This window comes from Ranitomeya imitator, chromosome 9, assembly GCF_032444005.1.
Source record: "Ranitomeya imitator isolate aRanImi1 chromosome 9, aRanImi1.pri, whole genome shotgun sequence".
Classification (NCBI taxonomy): domain Eukaryota; kingdom Metazoa; phylum Chordata; class Amphibia; order Anura; family Dendrobatidae; genus Ranitomeya; species Ranitomeya imitator.
In genome coordinates, this window is record NC_091290.1 from 118955910 (window position 1) to 118975848 (window position 19939).

Here is a 19939-nt window from a genome sequence, read left to right on the forward strand (position 1 = left end):
TTCTTTTTGCTGTGCAAATTTATTTTCTACCGTCGCTATAATCTAGTCAGAATGGATATTTCACAGTCATTTGTCTCATATCAAGTAGATAAAAACAAATAGGAATTTCTTATTTCTAGAGAATTTAATTAAATCAACAGGTAAAAAAAAAAAAAAATGCATGTAATCCACACATGACTGTATCAATAAAGTTTCGTCAAATTCAAATGACAGGAAGTATCAAAAACAAAGCAGCTTTATTTAAAACATGACACATGAATAAGAGGCAAAAACACGATAAAAACGCTAGTAAACAGGTTTACTTCATAGATGTAGGAATGATGCAAAAAATGTGTCACTGCACCGAACGCAACATGTTGCGTTCGGCGCAGCATCAAATCGACGCATGCGGAGGCATCCACATACATCCGCATGGCCCGCGTGCCCAATGTTAAAGATAGGTACGCAGGACGCATGCCGATGTAGGCGGAGCTGAATGGAAGAGGCGCGGCAGCAGGCGGGGCTTAACGGAGGAAGTACACAGCCCGGCCCAGCGCAAATGTGAAACCAGCCTTAGGCTACTTTCACACTTGCGTTGTTTGGCGTACGTCGCAATGCTTCGTTTTGGTGAAAAAACGCATCCTGCAAATGAGCCCGCAGGATGTGTTTTTTCTCCATAGACTTGTATTACCGTCGCATTGCGACGTATGGCCACACGTCGCATCTGTCGTGCAACGGATGCGTCGTGTTTTTGGCGGACGCTCTGCCCCCTCCTCTCCGCTCATCACAATGGGCAGCGGATGCGTTGTAAAACTGCATCCGCTGCCCACGTTGTGCTACATTTAACACACTGTCCATCGGTACGTCGATGATACAGTGCAGCGATAATGTACACTGTCATAGTACAGTGATAATGTACACAGTAATGTCACAGAACAGTGATAATGTACACTGTGATGTCACAGAACAGTGATAATGTACACTGTGATGTCACAGTACAGTGATAAAACACAGCATAACTCAGAAAAGTCAGCATGCACACTGTGACATCACGGCATAGAAATAAGACATATCAGCATGTTACTCTTTCAACCAGCTTTCAACTAAAGGAAACACATTGCAGGCATATGGAGCTGCACTGCTATACACTTCAATACATCTCCCACTGAGAATAATGAAAAATACACTTTTCGGGGGCCACCCAAATAAAACGATGGGCAGTGACGCTACTTCTGCAAATATCAGCAGATAATTTTTTTTTTGGTGCCTTACAAGTCACAATACACAAACTCAGACATTTCTATTTATTTGGGTGTGTTAGGAGGCGGCGTGTTTCCCACAGTCTCTGCACACGGTTCCGGCTCCATTGAATGGTGCACATTATGCTGCGGGTCGCTAGGCTGCAGGGAGGAAGCAGGAACAATGCCCATGGCTGACATCATGGCAGGCTGGATCACGGGACTCTACGGGCTGCCACCTTCTCACCCTCCTGATCTGAATGGGTTGTTGATGGGGACATTGGTGCTTGGAGTAATAATATACGACGTGTGGAGTACGACAGTCACTAGTAGCAAAAACAACTTATCATAAGCTGTAGAGGCAGATAATATTATGCGTTCACCCCAATGGATTAAAGGGTTATTCCCGTCTTCATACATTGATATTTTCGGATAGTTCTTGTAAAAACAAACACTTTTCCAATTTACTGCTTATTAAAATTTACAGCCGTTCTTGAGATATTGACACTTTTGTTTAGCTCATTGCCAAGGAGACCGACCACCTCTGCTGTTAAGCACTGCAGTAAAAATTACTGGAATTAAGAGGTAACAGCGCACTCCAGAAATCCTGGCCAGATTTAAAACAAAGCTTACTTTCACACTAGCGTTTTCTGCAATCCGTCACAATGCGTCGTTTTGCAGAAAAAACGCATCCTGCAAAAGTGCTTGCAGGATGCGTTTTTTCCCCATAGACTTGCATTGACGACGCATTTGCGACGGATTGCCACATGTCGCATCCGTCGAGCGACGGACGCGTCGTGCTTTTGCGGACCGTCGGGAGAAAAAAACGCTACATGTAACGTTTTTTTCTCCTGACGGACCGCTTTTTCCGACCGCGCATGCGCGGCCGGAACTCCGCCCCCACCTCCCCGCACCTTACAATGGGGCAGCGGATGCGCCGGAAAAATGCATCCGCTGCCTCCAGTGTGCAATGCAGCAAACGCTAGCGTCGGAATCTCTTCCCGACGCATTGCGACGGGGAGATTACGACGCTAGTGTGAAAGAAGCAATAGAAAAGAGCTTGTAAGCCCTCCGCGTGTTCTCTTATCTAGCAGCAGTGGTCGGTCTCCAAGCGAATGAGCTATAAACAAAAAAATAGTTTTAATATCTCAACAACGGCTGCAAAACTTAATGAGAAGTACCTTTTAAAGGCAGATGATGGCTGATTAAATCAGTCATCATGCGCAGGGAAAGATGCGGGCTCGGTGTGAGCCTGCATCACATCAAAGACCGGGGTCACACTTAACGTATGGAGAAAAAAAAATACCAAAAGATCACGTAGTAAACCAAGGGAAAATACAAAGTAGCAAGTCGGGTCACATGCCAGGGTCAGAATACCAGAGAAATAGCGGATAAGCAAAGGGGCAATAACAAACGGTCCAAAGGTCAGCAACAGAAGCAGATCAGAACTTACAGCACAGAGTACAGGCGAACACACACCAGACAGCACAAGCTTAGAACAAGCTTTTAACTGGCAAGGATCAGAGCCAGACAGCTCACCTAAACAGCACAAGTTGTGAAGAAGTTAAAAAAAATTGGGAGACAATGAGCTTTATATCCTCCCGGGAGCCGCCGGCTTTCAGTCATGGGGGCATTTTGATTGACAGGTCACTGTCACTGAAAGCTGGAGGCTCCCACGAGGAAATACGATAGTTTCCTCCAGGTAGCCGCAGTTTCAGTGCCACGGCTAAACAGCTCATTGTAACGTGATTTGCTGACGATTAACCCTAAATCTGCAGGTAAAGTGTTTTCTGAGACGACAGGTTCCTTAATGAGGACTGAAGCAAAGGTTCTTTTTTTCCCACTTTTTTATGTTTTGGACCAGTCTAAGTGATTTGCATACTTTTAGTCACGTGCCGTCAAGTCTGTGATTTGCATACTTTTTGTCACATGCCGACTAGTCTGTAAGTGATTTGCATACCTTTAGTCACGTGCCGACTAGTCTGTAAGTGATTTGCATACTTTTAGTCACATGCCAACTAGTCTGTAAGTGATTTGCATACTTTTAGTCACATGCCAACTAGTCTGTTAGTGATTTGCATACTTTGTCACGTGTCGACTAGTCTGGAAGTGATTTGCATACTTTGTCACGTGCCGACTAGTCTGTAAGTGATTTGCATACTTTTAGTCACGTGCCGACCAGTCTGTAAGTGATTTGCATACTTTCAGTCACATGCCAACTAGTCTGTATGTGATTTGCATACTTTGTCACATGCCAACTAGTCTGTAAGTGATTTGCATACTTTGTCACCTGCCGACCAGTCTGTAAGTGATTTGCATACTTAGTCATGTGCCGACTAGTCTGTAAGTGATTTACATACTTTTAGTCGTGTGCCGACTAGTCTGTAAGTGATTTGAATACTTCTAGTCACATGCCGACTACTCTGTAAATGATTTGCATACTTTTAGTCACATGCCGACTAGTCTGTGATTTGCATACTTTTAGTCACGTGCCGACTAGTCTGTAAGTGATTTGCATACTTTTAGTCACATGCCGACTAGTCTGTAAGTGATTTGCATACTTTTAGTCACATGCCGACTAGTCTGTAAGTGATTTGCATACTTCTAGTCACATTCCGACTAGTCTGTAAGTGATTTGAATACTTTTAGTCACGTGCTGACTAGTCTGTAAGTGATTTGCATACTTCTAGTCACATTCCGACTAGTCTGTAAGTGATTTGCATACTTTTAGTCACGTGCTGACTAGTCTGTAAGTGATTTGCATACTTTTAGTCACATGCCGACTAGTCTGTAAGTGATTTGCATACTTTTAGTCACGTGCTGACTAGTCTGTAAGTGATTTGCATACTTCTAGTCACATTCCGACTAGTCTGTAAGTGATTTGCATACTTTTAGTTAACGTCTGGCCCAGTCTCATACAGAATTTCTCAGTCGCCTTTCAGCCCATATAGTCTGCATGTGACAGGAAGCTTTTGATGCTGCTGCAAACAAAGCTGCGTGTGAACACAGGCCATGCAATAGCCATGTGCGTTTTTATCCATATTAAAATGTACAATACCAACTGCATTTTCTTTTCTTTCCATTTTTCGATGCGGCGCAGCCAGAAACGGTGCGGGCACGGATCACACACGTGACGTTAGAAAGGCTCTGGTCCTGAGAATGACTCCTCCCACACACGTGACTGATCACATGGTCGTGACGTCACCAAAGGTCCTCTCGCTAGTTTGCACAGGATCTAGCAGGTACCGTCGCCGGTCCGCGGTGAGTGTCTGCCTGTGGGGTGACGTTACCGGGAGATCAGGGGGAGAGGAGATGTCAGAGCTGTGCTGCAGCCGGGCGGCCATAACGACAGCAGCAGGGAGGTGCCGTCAGGCGCCGCCACATTCGGTTGCCATGGAGACCGGAGGACTCAGCTTTAGTTTCTTACAGTGCAGTGCAGTGAGTGCAGAGCTGCTCCCGACACATGAGTGCAGCACATGTAGCAGAGCCGGGGAGCTCCCCTGCCACCATCAGGGGCCGGTTATAGCCTATAGACTGCAGGCAGTCAAATGATTGCTGCAGCCAATCCCCATCTCCATAATCAGTGGCAGACAGACACAGTGTGCACACATCCTAAGTCACATGATAACTTTAGCGCTGTAAAATGCTGCCATTGAAGTGATCACCGATGGCCTTGTCTCCACGGACGCCGTGTGTAATTCCATCTGCAGAACATCCTTCTTATACCTCTTTATCATGTTGTTTTTAGGCATTTACTCTTTGTACCCAATCCATGATGTAGGGGCAGAGAGCCTAATTCCAGCACTGTGTCATTTTATGCAATCCCAGATCTCTCTGCTTCAGATCTAACAGTTCTCTGAATGCTGAGCTCTGTATAACCCCGCCCACACCACTGATTGGTGATTGGTGGAAAGCTGCCAATCAGTGCTGGGGAGGGGGTGGTTGGACTAGGAGGCACGAGACACTTAGTCCTGCTGTGATACTCTCCACTGATTTGTATTGAAACAGCAACATACAGCCTAAAGAGTGACACATCACAGGAATCAGGGTCTCAGCCCCTACATTATGCTGCTCTCAGATTACATAGCAAAAACCTGCCGAAATATTCACTTTAAGTGATTCTCCAAACCCCATGTTAGATGTGGCTATACGGTGCCGATACATCCCACACCAATGTAAGGGCAGAAGAGGCGCAGTTCAGACTTTCCACAGAGTATGAAGTCTGTGCAATTCTTGACTACATGCCCAGTTATGACCCTACGAGAATTGGTGACTTAGCAGTTTCCTTACCCCTCATTGACTTAACTAGGGGAGTGCCCATGCAAGAAATTGGCGCCTCCATTCTCAGGATGTACGAGACACCACCTCCAGTCGTCAGGCTTCGCCGCACACGTTATCACAGGGCCCAGTTTTGCAGCCAGCGATTCTCCATACTTTCACAATCTTCCAATAATACTTTTTTTGTGTGATTAAGACTGTGTTATCTCTTTGCTAGGAGCCATCATGCTTGTTCCAATATTTACCCTGAAGTTGAATCACAAAATCAACCCTCGCATGGTGACCGTGGGGAAATATGACGGGACGCACCCATGTTTAACTGCAGCCACCCAAGCTGGAAAGGTACAAAAACCTAACTGTGTGATATCCATCAGCCCGTCAGAGTACCCGGACAGTGGCACTGTGCCATCTTCACAGGGTCCAGAGTGGACATTTGGACTGGGTTTGTCTTGAAAGGACACATTTAATCTGGCCATTTATATCGTTATTACATCATGGCACTTGTTACTACCTCAAATACTTATTACCTCACATTACTACCTCACATTACTACTTGTTATTACCTCACAGTATTAGTTACTTCCTGACAGTACTAGTTATTACCTCATATTAGTCATTATTACCTCACGATACTCATTACTACCTCACAGTACTCGTTAGTAGCTCACATTACCTCACAGTACTCTGTACTGCCTCACATTACCTCACAGTACTCTGTACTGCCTCACATTACCTCACAGTACTCGGTACTGCCTCACATTACCTCACGATACTGGTTATTACCTCACATTACCTTACGATACTGGTTAGTACCTCACATTACTTCATGATACTCGTTACTACCTCACATTACCTCATGATACTCATTATTACCTCACATTACGTCACATTACCTCACGATACTCATTACTACTTCACAGTACCTCACAGTACTCGTTAGTAGCTCACAATACCTCACAGTACTCGTTACTGCCTCACATTACCTCACGATACTGGTTATTACTTCACATTACCTCACATTACCTCATGATACCCGTTAGTACCTCCCATTGCCTCACGATACTCGTTAGTACCTCACATTACCTCACAATACTTATTAGTACTGCACATTACTTCACGGTACTCGTTAGTACCTCACAGTACTCATTGCTACTGCACATTACCTCACAGTGCTCATTACTATCTCACATTACCTCATAGTACTCGTTACTGCCTCACATTACCTCACGACACTGGTTATTACTTTACATTGCCTTATGATACTGGTTAGTACCTTACATTACCTCATGGTACTCGTTAGTACCTCGCGGTTCTTTTTAGTACCTCACATTACCTCACAGTGCTCATTAATACTGCACATTACCTCACGGTACTCGTTAGTACCTCATGGTTCTTGTTAGTACCTCACATTACCTCACAGTACTCATTAGTACCTCACATTACCTCACAGTACTCATTAGTACCTCACATTACCTCACAGTACTCATTACTACTGCACATTACCTCACAGTACTCATTAGTACCTCACATTACCTCACAGTGCTCATTACTACTGCACATTACCTCACAGTGCTCATTACTACCTCACAGTACTCGTTAGCACCTCGCAGTTCTCGTTAGTACCTCACGTTCCCTCACAGTACTCGTTAGTACCTTGCGGTTCTCGTTAGTTCCACACATTACCTCACAGTAATCATTATTACCGCTCATTACTACCTCACAGTATTCATTAGTACCTCACATTACCTCACAGTACTCATTACTACCTCACATTACCTCACAGTACTCATTACTACTGCACATTACCTCACAGTGCTCATTACTACTGCACATTACCTCACAGTACTCATTACTACCTCACATTACCTCACAGTACTCATTACTACTGCACATTACCTCACAGTGCTCATTACTACCTCACATTCCCTCACAGTACTCATTACTACTGCACATTACCTCACAGTGCTCATTACTACCTCACATTCCCTCACAGTACTCATTAGTACCTCGCAGTTCTCGTTAGTACCTCACATTACCTCAGGATACTCATTAATACTGCACATTACCTCACAGTACTCGTTATTACCTCACAGTAATCATTATTACCGCTCATTACTACCTCACATTACTCACCATTAACTCCGTACTCTGTGATCTTCATGGTCGCAGACGTCCTCCATTTATATTGCAGGCATATGGAGGCAGCCTAGCTGTCTGCCTCGGGATGTAGAAGGATCAGGGATGTTAGCTATTAAAATATTTTCTGGTTTTGGAAAACTCCTGCTTCATGCCTGCAGTTTGTTTACAAAAAAAAATAAAATCTTTAATCACCCTCCCCAGGTCAGGCACTGAGTCTTCACCGCCCCTGGTGTCTGTTATTGTCTGCAGTGCTGGCATCATGTCGGCACCGCTGCTGCTAATAGCCGACCTCATCAGCCGACAATGACCGGCACCAGGAGCAGCGTCAGAGACTCCATGCTGGACCGGGGGAGGGAGTGTAAGGACACTGCAGCCAAGGGGACAGGGGTCTTCTTAAAGGAGAAACAATCGCCCCAGGATTGATTTCAGGAGCTAGCTCTGTTGAGCTAGATATGTTTAACTTGCTTTTTATATATTTTTGCAGGTTTTTATACACAACCCCCATGCTCGCAGCCAACGTTTTTCTGCAAATCGCTTAGTGCACAGCGCTCAGGAATCGGACATCTCTCTGCTAAACATTAACCAAAGTGTCAGCTGTCTGACAGCGGGAGCGCTGGACCCCCAGCTGGGCTGCGACTCCCTGATAGTGGGGACACAAACCAACCTCCTGGCCTATGATGTCCATAACAACTCCGACCTGTTTTTTAAAGAGGTGAGTGGAAAGGATCCACCTAAATAGCAGCGGGGTAATGTGTTTGTACCAGCAGCTTTTTACCAGCCCTGGGGTGAGTGAAGGGCGCGCATGGCATATAATAGGAAAGTCAATGGTGAGGGTATTAGTAGTCCAACCGATGGCATGATGGGGGTGTCCCATCTGTTAGGCTACGTTCACATTAGCGTCGCGTCGCTGTTGCGTCGGCGACGCAGCGGCGACGCGCCCCTATGTTTAACATAGGGGACGCGTGCGTCTTTTTGCACGCGTTTTCCGACACGTGCGTCGTTTTAGACGCTAGCGTCGGACGCAAGAAAACGCTACAAGTTGCATTTTTCTTGCGTCCGATTTCGTCAAAAAACGACGCACGCGTCGCAAAACGCGCGCGTTTTTGCGCGCGTTTGCGCGCGTTTTTCCGTGCGTCGCGCGTTGCGTCGCCGACGCAGGGCGGCGCAACGCTAGTGTGAACGTAGCCTTACTGCTACTATGCCGTATCGTCATCTTTAGTGTCCGAGCCTAAGCTTTTAAGGCCTTCATACACATCAGACGAACGTCAGCTGAGCCCACTGATCATGGTGGGACTAGATGACCCCGTATACTGGGAGTCACTATCCAGTGTATATGGCCAGCTTTACAGGTCACATAGACATAAAGTCACTATAATGTTCATTATGTCCAGTTCCAGTCCATGGTGCCATATTGTAGAAATGCATTAGCGAATATTTATGCAGATGAACCCCAAGTGCAGGGGGCTTGTCCCATAACTTAATGCTCTCCGGCCTCATTCCATGCCCGTGCGGGGAGAGAGGCCAGAGAGCTGTGGGTGCCGGGCAAAGCGTGATAGGTTAATATAGCAGCCATAACAGGGTAGTAGCATAGGATATAGGGGAGTATGGAGTGGTAGCACAGGATAGACAGGAACATGGAGTGATAGTATAGGATATAGAGGAGTATAGGATGATAGCATAGGATATAGGGGAGCATAGGGTGCAAGAATGTAGAATGTAAGTCCGCAAGGACAGGGTCCTCTCCCCATGTACCAGTCTGTCATCGTAAATTTGTTTATTGTAAACGTTATCTATAACTCTGTATGCAACCCTTTCTTATGTACAGCACCATGGAATTAATGGTGCTATATAAATAAATAATAATAGTAATAGGGTGGAAGCGTAGGATACAGGGGAGCATAGGGTGGAAGCATAGCATATAGAGGAGCTTCCACATCTGCCGTGATTGGGAAAAGCTGCAGATTGTGTTTACATTGTATGCTGATATCAACGTCTGTCATTTTTGTTGTAATTGTTTAGATTGCGGACGGTGCCAATGCGGTCATCCTTGGTTCTTTGGGAGATGTCACTTGTCCCCTTGCAATCATTGGTGGAAACTGTGCCTTGCAAGGATTTGACAGCAGAGGGAATGACATGTTTTGGACGGTAGGACCCTATATTCTCGTGTGTCATTGGAGACAGTAAATGACGGTAGTCTGCTCAGATCGGCCATCTATCATTTCTTCTACCATTTCATTCATTCTATTTTTCAATGTAGAAAACATTATCATAGAGACAAGTGAAGAAATCCAACATTCACCTTTTGTTCTCCCGGAGATACGTTTCTCACAGAGATGTCAGATGGCAATCATGGATCAAAATTACCCCTACAGGTCTATGGATCCATGACAATCACTGACAGCGCTCGGATGGCACCAGTGTACAATCTGTGTGCCAAAAGAGAAGTTTGATAATTTCTTTATTTTTTTTTCTTTATTTTTTTTCATTGATGAAAAATCACTGATCGTAAAAACACGCATTGATTGGTTCCATTTAAAGACCCTTTTACATGGCTGACGTTCTAGTTTGGCACCCATACATATTGCATATTGTCGGCAGCATATCCTCTGTTTGGCTGATCGCTGCCATGTTTGCACCAGTGACCATGAACAATTGCTCTTACAATCATTTGGCTGATTATATGCCCATGTAAAAGTCCCTTGACTTGACTTGAGAAACGGCTCAGTAAATTTTTACTGGCACCACACATCACAAGGAAAATGATATATGACCCCATACTCCTTATATCGGCCATGATTTTGGCTTTCCTTTTTTGCTTCCATAGACCTCAGTAGGGGTGTAATCTTTGTCTTGACTTTTTTTGCTGTCTGTGTAATTCATCTGCTGTTCTGTGAGATGTTTCTTGTTTGATGTGTTTCAGGTTACAGGGGACAATGTGCGCTCCCTCGCCTTGTGTGATTTCGATGGAGATGGGAAAAAAGAGGTAAGGATTGCAGAAGTGATTGTGGCTTCTTCCAGATAGGGTCAGATGCCATTTAGTACTACTTGCCCTGCCTCATCAATGGCTTGGGGACCCTTGGTGATCACCATCAATGGCTGGGGGACCCCAGGTGATCACCATCAATGGCTGGGGGACTCCTGGTGATCACCATCAATGGCTGGTGGACCCCTGGTGATCACCACCAATGGCTGGTAGACCCCTGTGATCACCATCAATGGCCGGAGGACCCCTGGTGATCACCATCAATGGCTAGGGGACCCCTGTGATCACCATCAATGGCTGGAGGACCCCTGGTGATCACCATCAATGGCTGGGGGACCCCTGGAGATCACCATCAATGGCTGGGGGACCCCTGGTGATCACATCAACGGCTGGGGGACCCCTGGTGATCACCATCAAGGGCTGGGGGACCCCTGGTGATCACCATCAATGGCTGGTGGACCCCTGGTGATCACCATTAATGGCTGGTGGGCCCCTGGTGATCACCATCAATGGCTGGGGGGACCCCTGGTGATCACCATCAATGGCTGGGGGACCCCTGGTGATCACCATCAATGGCTGGGGGACCCCTGGTGATCACCATCAATGGCTGGTGGACCCCTGTGATCACCATCAATGGCTGGGGGTCTCCTGGTGATCACCATCAATGGCTGGAGGACCCCTGGTGATCACCATCAATGGCTGGGGGACCCCTGGTGATCACCATCAATGGCTGGGGGACCCCTGGTGATCAGCATCAATGGCTGGGGGATCCCTGGTGATTACCTGATCCCTGGAACATACAAGAAATATTGGGAGATAGCGGCGCTGTAACGTTTGACAAAGGCGGACTGCAGCAGGTGGACCCCTATATCACTACTAGGGTAGAAGACTATAAGTAGTAAATAAAAAATATATACGCACAAAAAGTGCATACACACCGGCGCTACGTCCTGTGTGGCTTATAAGCGATCACGCTACCAATATAAGGTTTACCTGAGTGGAATGGACGATTTTGATAGTGATCCCTGGAACAACTTTCTTTCAAGATGGGGGTGAGCATTCGGGGGATATCCTTTAAATCCAGGTATGATGAAATGTTAATTAAATATATATTTGTCCTTCGCCTCATTGGGGGACACAGACCGTGGGGTGTATGCTGCTGCCACTAGGAGGCTGACACTAAGTGATATTAAAAAAGTGATCTCCTCCCATGCAGTATACACCCTCCTGCTGGCTCTCAGCTAACCAGTTCTTGCTTAGTGTCCGTAGGAGGCACACGGACGGGTCTGCTATTCAGATCCCAAAAACTCTTTCTACCTTTACAACGGACGAATGGGGCGACGGATTCTTTCATGTTCCGATCTCCCCGAACCAACAACAGGCGAGCATGGGAGTGTTACCTCTCCGTATCCTCTCCTGTGACGTGGGAAGCCACTGCCTGAGCTGATTCTAGGGGCGACGGTCCCCTTCAAGGACACCGATCTCCCCCCTCCCTTATCAGACGAGCACTGGAGTGTCGCCTCCAGTATCCTCGTCTGCAGCCAGGCCTATTGCCGGACATTCAGCCCTGCCCACCAGGTTTTACCCTCGGCTGTTCAGAGGTACTTTCCAGCGTGGTGTCCGAGCAGCCCCCACTGTACCACCACGAAAAGAAGATGGTACAAGGAGGCGGACGGTTCCTCTCTACCTCCAAAGGGACTATGGATTGAGGACTTTTCTTATCCCTGCACCGTCCAAACAGCAGCAACAGCAAAGGCTCTCTTTCTTTTCTGACCTGCTGAACAAAGCTGCATACTGGGGTAAGTGCCGGGGCTCGAACGGTGGAGGGCTCTGCGCAATCGGCGGCTTCTTTTCCCCGTTTTCCTTCGTTCGGTGCCGGCTGGCTTAAAAAATTTAGCCCCCGGCTTCGGGTTTGTGTAGGCCGCAACCCGGATCTCCGCCCCCTGCTAGGCTGCGCTTCAGGTTCCGCCTCCCTATTCAGGACGAGAACTCTATTCTCGGCGTTCATCTTCTTCCTTCAAAGGACACCGATCTCCTCACACCAGCACCAATGAGCACACGGAGTGTTGTCTCCATGTATACCCTGGGCGACGGGTCCTTCATAGGACACCGATGTCTTCACACCAGCATCAAAGGAACACATGGAGTGTCTCCTCCACGTATACTCTGGCGACGGGTCTCTCAAAGGACACCGATCTCCTCACACCAGCATCAAATGAGCACATGGAGTATTGCCTCCACGTATACTCGCGGCGATGGGTCCTTCAAAGGATTCCGATCTCCTCACACCATCGTCAAATGAGCACATGGAGTATTGCCTCCACATATACTCTGGGCGACGGGTCCTTCAAAGGACACCGATCTCCCCACACTATCATCAAAAGAGCACATGAAGTTGTCGCCTCATGTATACTCTGGGTGACGGGTCCGTCAAAGGACACCGATCTCCTCACGTTATCATCATCAAATGAGCTCATGGTGTGTCCCCTCTACGTATACTCTGCTACCACCAGGCCTGATGTCAACCCGGCCCTCCAGGAAACTTGATCCCCGTAGTTGTACAGATGCCTTTCTTTTTGACGTCCGAGCAGTTCCCCTCTGCATCGCCACTATTTAGTGGATGATGCGAGGAGGCGGACGATTCCTCTCCACCTCCCTGTTAAGAGGTTGGTTGATTGAGAGTTCATCCTTTTTATCTCTGCACGTTCAAAGACGGCAGCAACTCAAGAGATGGGTTTTTCTCCTCACTAGCGGATGCAACCGCACACTTCGCTACCTGGCGCCTACCAGTTTTCCTGCCCGATGGATCATGTTTTAAAAATGCCACGGACTGTCAGACAATGACTCGTTCCGTCTTGCGGCATCGAGTTCAGCACCTTACCCTGCCTTAGCCCACAAGGGTTACCAGACCAATGGTCTACTGGTCGGACACCTTAGCTTTTTTCATTTACAAAAAGATTGAGTAGTGTCCGCAACACATAGGAGTGTCCTATGTAAAATATGCTATACACCTCACCATAGGGTGCTTGGTCTATGAAGTTTTTTGTTACTGATGGTTCCAGTGTTGGTCTATATTTGTTTGTTTCAGATCAATTATCTCTCCTCCGGAGACAGTACAGCGGGCCATTCAAATCTCTTGAGCGGGAGGCTTTTCTGGTGCATGCCTCTTTGAATGCGGCTAGTTGTGCGACACTGTCTGCAGCGACTCCCATTTCATTCAGCTTTATGGATCAGAGAACGGAAGCATACTCTGCGATTAAAAAAAAAAAAAGCCTCTGTCATCACTCCCTTACAGAGTGGTCACTTATTTGGTAAATAATTGGGAGTGTTCCCCACGTGGGCACAAAGGATAGCAGGGTCCTGTGGAGCCAACCAACAGTGGAAGGGTTGTCCAGGACAGTCTAGATCTGAGGGATCTTGGTTCCAAAAGGAGGACCGAAAGATAAGACCGATCCTGGAACTCTAAATTCTAACAAGCTTCGAAAAGGTCATCCTCCTTTGGATGGCGTTCCCCCACTCGGCCATCACTTCAATAGGAAAAGCTGGAGTTTTTTCCTGGCATCCATCAACATTCGGGATGCTTACCTTCACAAGTCACGACCTTTCCCTTTGGCTTTGCTACTGCTCCCAAAGTGTTCGCCATTTTCATGACGGCTGTCATGCACCTCTGGCACTCTGGGTGCGTGGCCATTCTCTCCTATCTGGTCGACTTCCAACCATCCTTCCAGGATTACGCTGAACCCGTCTATATACATATGTACCTTACGATACCCTTCCTCACTTGGGCTAGCGGATAGACTCAGACAGGTCTTCCTCGTATTCAGCCAAGCAGATATCCTTTTTTAAGGACGATCCTGGACACCTCCAGAGGGTTGGAGTCCTCCCTTGAAACAAGGCCGTGGTCCTTCAACAGGGAGCCCCCGCACTTGGTCACTCATCCCCTCTTTCCGGGCCGGAATGGCCATCAGGCAATTCTGGCAAATGCCAGTATGGCCTGTCTGGTCGTGGGCTATCTCTTCTGCTACGTCGTTAAAAGACGCGGGTCCTCAAGACAGGGCTGAATTTCAGCCCCAATCGGTACCTTCCCTCATTCCATCCGAGTTGCTATGAGTATCCTTCATTAGAATAATAGCAATGGAGGCAGTTCCCTTCGCTCCGCTTGTTTTTTTTTCTACAGGTCATACAGGTTTCCAAAGGATATACTATACTCTCATATGTTATTATTGATCTCCTACTACTTTTGCACCGAACTGGTTAGCTGAGAGCCAGCAGGAGGGTGTATACTGCAGGGGAGGAGCTGACTTTTTTTGTATCACTTAGTGTTAGCCTCCTAGTGGCAACAGCATACACCCACGGTCTGTGTCTCCCAATGAATGGCTCGGAGAAAAGGATTTTACGGTGAGTACACAAAAATCCCTATATTTTTTAGAATTGTCAGTACAGACTGTCCCCTTTTATGTGCAGATTGTATGTAACAAGGAAAGAGTGGGGCTCAGGTCATGTTACAGATTATTTAAAGGGAATCTGTCATCAGGTTTTTGGTATTTAATCTGAGAGCGGCATAATCTAGAGCAAGATAGCCTGATTCCACAGATGTATCACCTATTAGTCTGTGTGTTATAGTTTCAATACAAACAGTGCCTTATCAGCAGGAGACTATCGCTGCCGGACTAGGTCTCATGAGCCAGTCAGTCAGTCTAAAGGTACCTTCACACATAACGATATTGTTAACGATATCGTTGCTTTTGGTGACGTTGCAACGATATCGTTAAAGAAATCGCTATGTGTGACAGCGACCAACGATCAGGCCCCTGCTGTGCCATCGTTGGTCGCTGAACAAAGTCCAGAACTTTATTTCGTCGCTAGATCTCCCGTGGACATCGCTGGATCGGCGTGTGTGACACCGATCCAGCGATGTCTTCACTGGTAACCAGGGTAAACATCGGGTAACTAAGCGCAGGGCCGCGCTTAGTAACCCGATGTTTACCCTGGTTACCATCCTAAAAGTAAAAAAAACAAACAGTACATACTTACCTACCGCTGTCTGTCCCCGGCGCTCTGCTCTGCACTCCTCCTGTACTGGCTGTGAGCGTCGGTCAGCTGGAAAGCAGAGCGGTGACGTCACCGCTCTGCTTTCCGGCCGCTGTGCTCACAGCCAGTACAGGAGGAGTGCAGAGCACAGCGCCGGGGACAGACAGCGGTAGGTAAGTATGTAGTGTTTGTTTTTTTTACTTTTAGGATGGTAACCAGGGTAAACATCGGGTTACTAAGCGCGGCCCTGCGCTTAGTTACCCGATGTTTACCCTGGTTACCGGCATCGTTGGTCGCTGGAGAGAGGTCTGTGTGACAGCTCTCCAGCGACCAAACAGCGACGCTGCAGCGATCCGGATCGTTGTCGGTATCGCTGCAGCGTCGCTCAATGTGAAGGGGCCTTAAGTTGTATACTGCCACCTCCACCACTGATTATCTACAGTGTACAGAGGAAGCTGCCAATCAGTGATGTGGGCAGCGTTATACGCAGCTCAGCATTCTGAGCACTGCTGCATCTGCAACAGAGAAAACAGGGAGTATATCAAAACTATAGAAAGCAGCCTAGTAAGTAACACATCGCTGGAATCAGAATCTGTTCCCCTATATCATGCTGCTCTCAGATAGCCTGCTGACAGATTGGGAGGGTTTCCACCCACTGGGGCCCTCCCTGATCTCTGTAATTGGGGACCTGTCATTTGCAGCTCAGCTCCATGTAACTCTTTAGCGAGTGCTCAACCATCTGCTACTTTTGAAAAAGGGTTTGTGGGACACTGTGGTCCTAAGTCCATGGCAGTACTGCATTTGCTACAGTTTGAATGAAGCAGTAAAATACAATTTTTTTCATCATGATTTATTACAGCTTCTTGTTGGATCTGAAGACTTTGATATAAGAGTGTTCAAAGAAGACGAGATTGTCGCTGAGATGACAGAGACAGAGGCAAGTGAAGCTGGATTCCCCATAGACATGAGCGGTCTTGTTGAAGGCCCATTTCCATCTCTCGTAGAAAGCATCTGATGTAAAGTAAATCAAAGATGAGTGTAATCTAACGAGCTATTGTGATGTACCCTCCCGGATCATTGCCACTTTCATGGAGGTCATAGAAAGTTGAATACAATGATACCTTGATATCTGATATATGATGCTTTATTGCAGAGAAATACACAATTTGCTTAATATGTAAATGAACTGTAAAGATCTATGGGCCGGACATAGATCTCCACGAGAGCCTGCCTCCAGAGATTATTATTATCACAACCAAGTCCAAAGCTATATAATTGTGGTCAAAAAGGTATATCAAGGAAATCCACCAGTTTGATCAAGTCAGAACCATTGACCGGAACATACACAAACGACCCCTTATCAAACAATGTGTTTGTTAAAAGAGTCACATAATTTTATTAAATATTCATGAAACACATAAATTTAATTAGAAAGTCAACAAGATGCCTCTTGTGTGAAGGAGGCCTGCCAGAAATATCCGCATACTTTGTGAAAAAAAATAGTAAAAATGTCCACATGGACCTGTGCTGGGCCATATTGGTCAGTGGTAGCAATAGGGACACAGATCAAATAATTCCTGATTTGGATTACTTAGGTCATCGAGGTCATGTAATCAATTATTAATATAAGCCAAAGAAAGTGCTAAATATGAATGACCAGATGAGAGTGTGTATATATATCGATCCAAGAAACAGACCTCACACAATGTGCAAAAAAATGAAGATCAGTGTTACTTATTGAATGCAAAATCCCAGTATGGAGTCCAGCGTTGGTATGGGCGATCTGGCCGGGCCTCCTTCCACCCCAACGCACGTTTCGTAATGCCTTCTTCAGGGGTGGTGTATGGGGAAGGGGAAATGCCGGCTTTTATTCTGCGTCTGGCCAATGTTATCCCAGAGTGACGTATGTATGAGCACTCCCCCTGATATTGAAGGTGCTTTAATTTGGCCGAGTGAATATACTGGGCACATGACTTATCATGTGACTCGCCGCTTCCGGTAATTGGAGCGCAAACCCGCAGCGCCGTCAATATTAAGACGGCGGTGCGTTCCAGAGCCCCACTGAACCGAAAGTCAGCGCAGCCAAAGCCAGTGCACATGCAGGTGCGCGCTCCACTCAGCCAAAAACTACAACGAACATGTGATGTATGTAAATCTATATGTAGCTACCCGAAATATAAGATGTGACTGAGTGAGTGGATAAAATAAGTGAATACGGGCATACAAATAAATAAAGTGTGCATAATATCGTTAGCTAAATGTGGGGGTAAAATGAGCACATTACAAGGTGTCGCATTATGCTACAATATAAAAGTTAACTATCCCAAAAATGTAATTGATTAGGAAAATTCCCAAACTTTGTGATCTTAGTTATGCTAGGGGATATAACCAAGGATTAGCTATATTCATAGCATTATATGTAATTAAAACGATCCCTATGTTATGAATATGCCAACCCTAAGGTGCAGATACTAGATAAAGCCCGAACATGTAATGCTCAGGTAGTTAAGTTACAGAGGGTAACATATAACCCTTGTCTTATGCAGATAAAACCGTAATATACAACAAAAGGTGCAGAAAGAAGGTGATTTTGGTGTTGTGAACATGATGAATATGAAGTAACACGTGCTCAAGCTACAAGGATAAAACATATATATACATGAACACCATTCAATATATGCAGATAAATAAGATGTCCATAACGAATGACCTTTCTTGCTATTGAAACTACATATATATAAAAGATATAAAGTGACATGTGCAACAGGCACTATATAATTATACATAAACTAGATGGCAGCCCGATTCTAAAGAATCGGGAGTCTAGAATCCATATATACTTTATTTATTCAAATGTAAGAATAATACAATTAATAAATAATAGTAAGAAAGAACAAAAATAATAGGCAGTATATGGAGAAAACACCAAACAAAAGTTCAAAATTGGTGTGAAAATGTCACTGAACCACTTCACAACTAAATATATATAGTTTTGGTAAATGGTATTATCATTTTTTTGACGAAATTCGGCAGGAGCTTGAAGAGCAACGTCACTGGGCCCGCCTCCACGCAGTAGAAACTTGCTGTGAGGTAAAAATTCAAAAATCACACCAAAATGGCGGGCGGAGTGTGTCACAGTACGGCACGTTTCTGATTGGTCGCTCGCAGCAGGCGGCAACCAATCAGACACTGGACACTGTTGACGTCACTTATCTCCGGACATTAGCTCCGGACATTAGCTCCGGACATTAGCTCCGGACAGGAAGTTGGCACAAATTGCAGGAAGTAGTATTCTAGGCAATTATATATTAGATACAATTCAGGAAAAATGTCCATAGTAGATGACCTTCCTTGCTATGAAAAGCGTAAATCATCAGGGGTCACACTTTTATAAAAACCTCAGTGATGGTCCACATTGGCTCAGCAGCCAGAAAAGCCTCAGGAAGTACTAGGATGACACCCTTCATATGGGCAAAATCATTTTCAAATGGCCGAGCGAAGATGATAAGTATCTAAATAAAAAGGCATATGCTAATATTCCAAAGAAAATAAACATGAAAAATTGATGCACCATGTGTTTGGATTACATCTGCACCCATGTTCGCATCTAGTGCACATGCATATAGATATCCAACAACGCATGAATAAAAACTAAAAAACCCATCAAATTATCCCCATAAAACTGAATGCTACGGTTTTAATATTTGTAAAGAAGTTAGACAGCAAATCACAAGAAAGCACTGAACCCAAAGCTTTCGTTGAGACCACCCGGTGACATTGTGCCCAGCCTGAAGATCCATTTGGGCAAGGACCCTACCAAGATCACCACCCCTGGGGCCCAAGGATACAGTATCAATGCCCTTTACCTTAAGAAGCTTTGCATTGCTCTGATGATGGGTAAGGAAGTGTTTTGGCGATGTTTTTAATCCAGACGCTGTTATGCTCTTTTCAATGTCTTTGACGTGTTCCCTAGACCTCACCTTCAATTCCCTTGTAGCTAACCCAACATAGATCTTCCCACAGGGGCGTTCCGCACAATAACTAATGCCCTTGGAGCAACAAGACAGATGGTGCTGTATAATATAAGTACGGTCACCTTTTACGAAATCCGTCCATTGGCTGTTGAATGTAAGCTTTGGCTGCTAGGGAATCCCCACATGTCCTTATGCTGGCTAACAGATGTAAATCATTCAGCTGCGGCAATGAAAACAATCTCCGAGCACTAAAAAAAATACTCAGAGGACACCCAAGAATGCTCGAGAAATCTCGAGTAACGAGTATATTCGCTCCT

General features: G+C 45.9%; 1 protein-coding gene across 2 annotated transcripts in view; it reads left to right on the plus strand.

The window, feature by feature from the left end:
- Positions 1-4338: 4338 nt before the first annotated feature.
- The window catches only part of BBS2 (Bardet-Biedl syndrome 2), a 39359-nt gene continuing 23758 nt past the window's right edge, over positions 4339-19939 (plus strand). Inside the window, exons 1-6 of one of the 2 annotated variants that reach the window (XM_069738666.1) lie at positions 4339-4459; positions 5713-5837; positions 8119-8346; positions 9654-9779; positions 10555-10617; positions 16508-16585. In XM_069738666.1, coding sequence (XP_069594767.1) covers positions 5721-5837; positions 8119-8346; positions 9654-9779; positions 10555-10617; positions 16508-16585 — 612 coding nt within the window. In that variant the 5' untranslated portion in view covers positions 4339-4459; positions 5713-5720. Of the gene's footprint in view, positions 4479-5712; positions 5838-8118; positions 8347-9653; positions 9780-10554; positions 10618-16507; positions 16586-19939 lie in introns of both variants that reach the window. The other variant, XM_069738665.1, reaches the window with a different exon arrangement.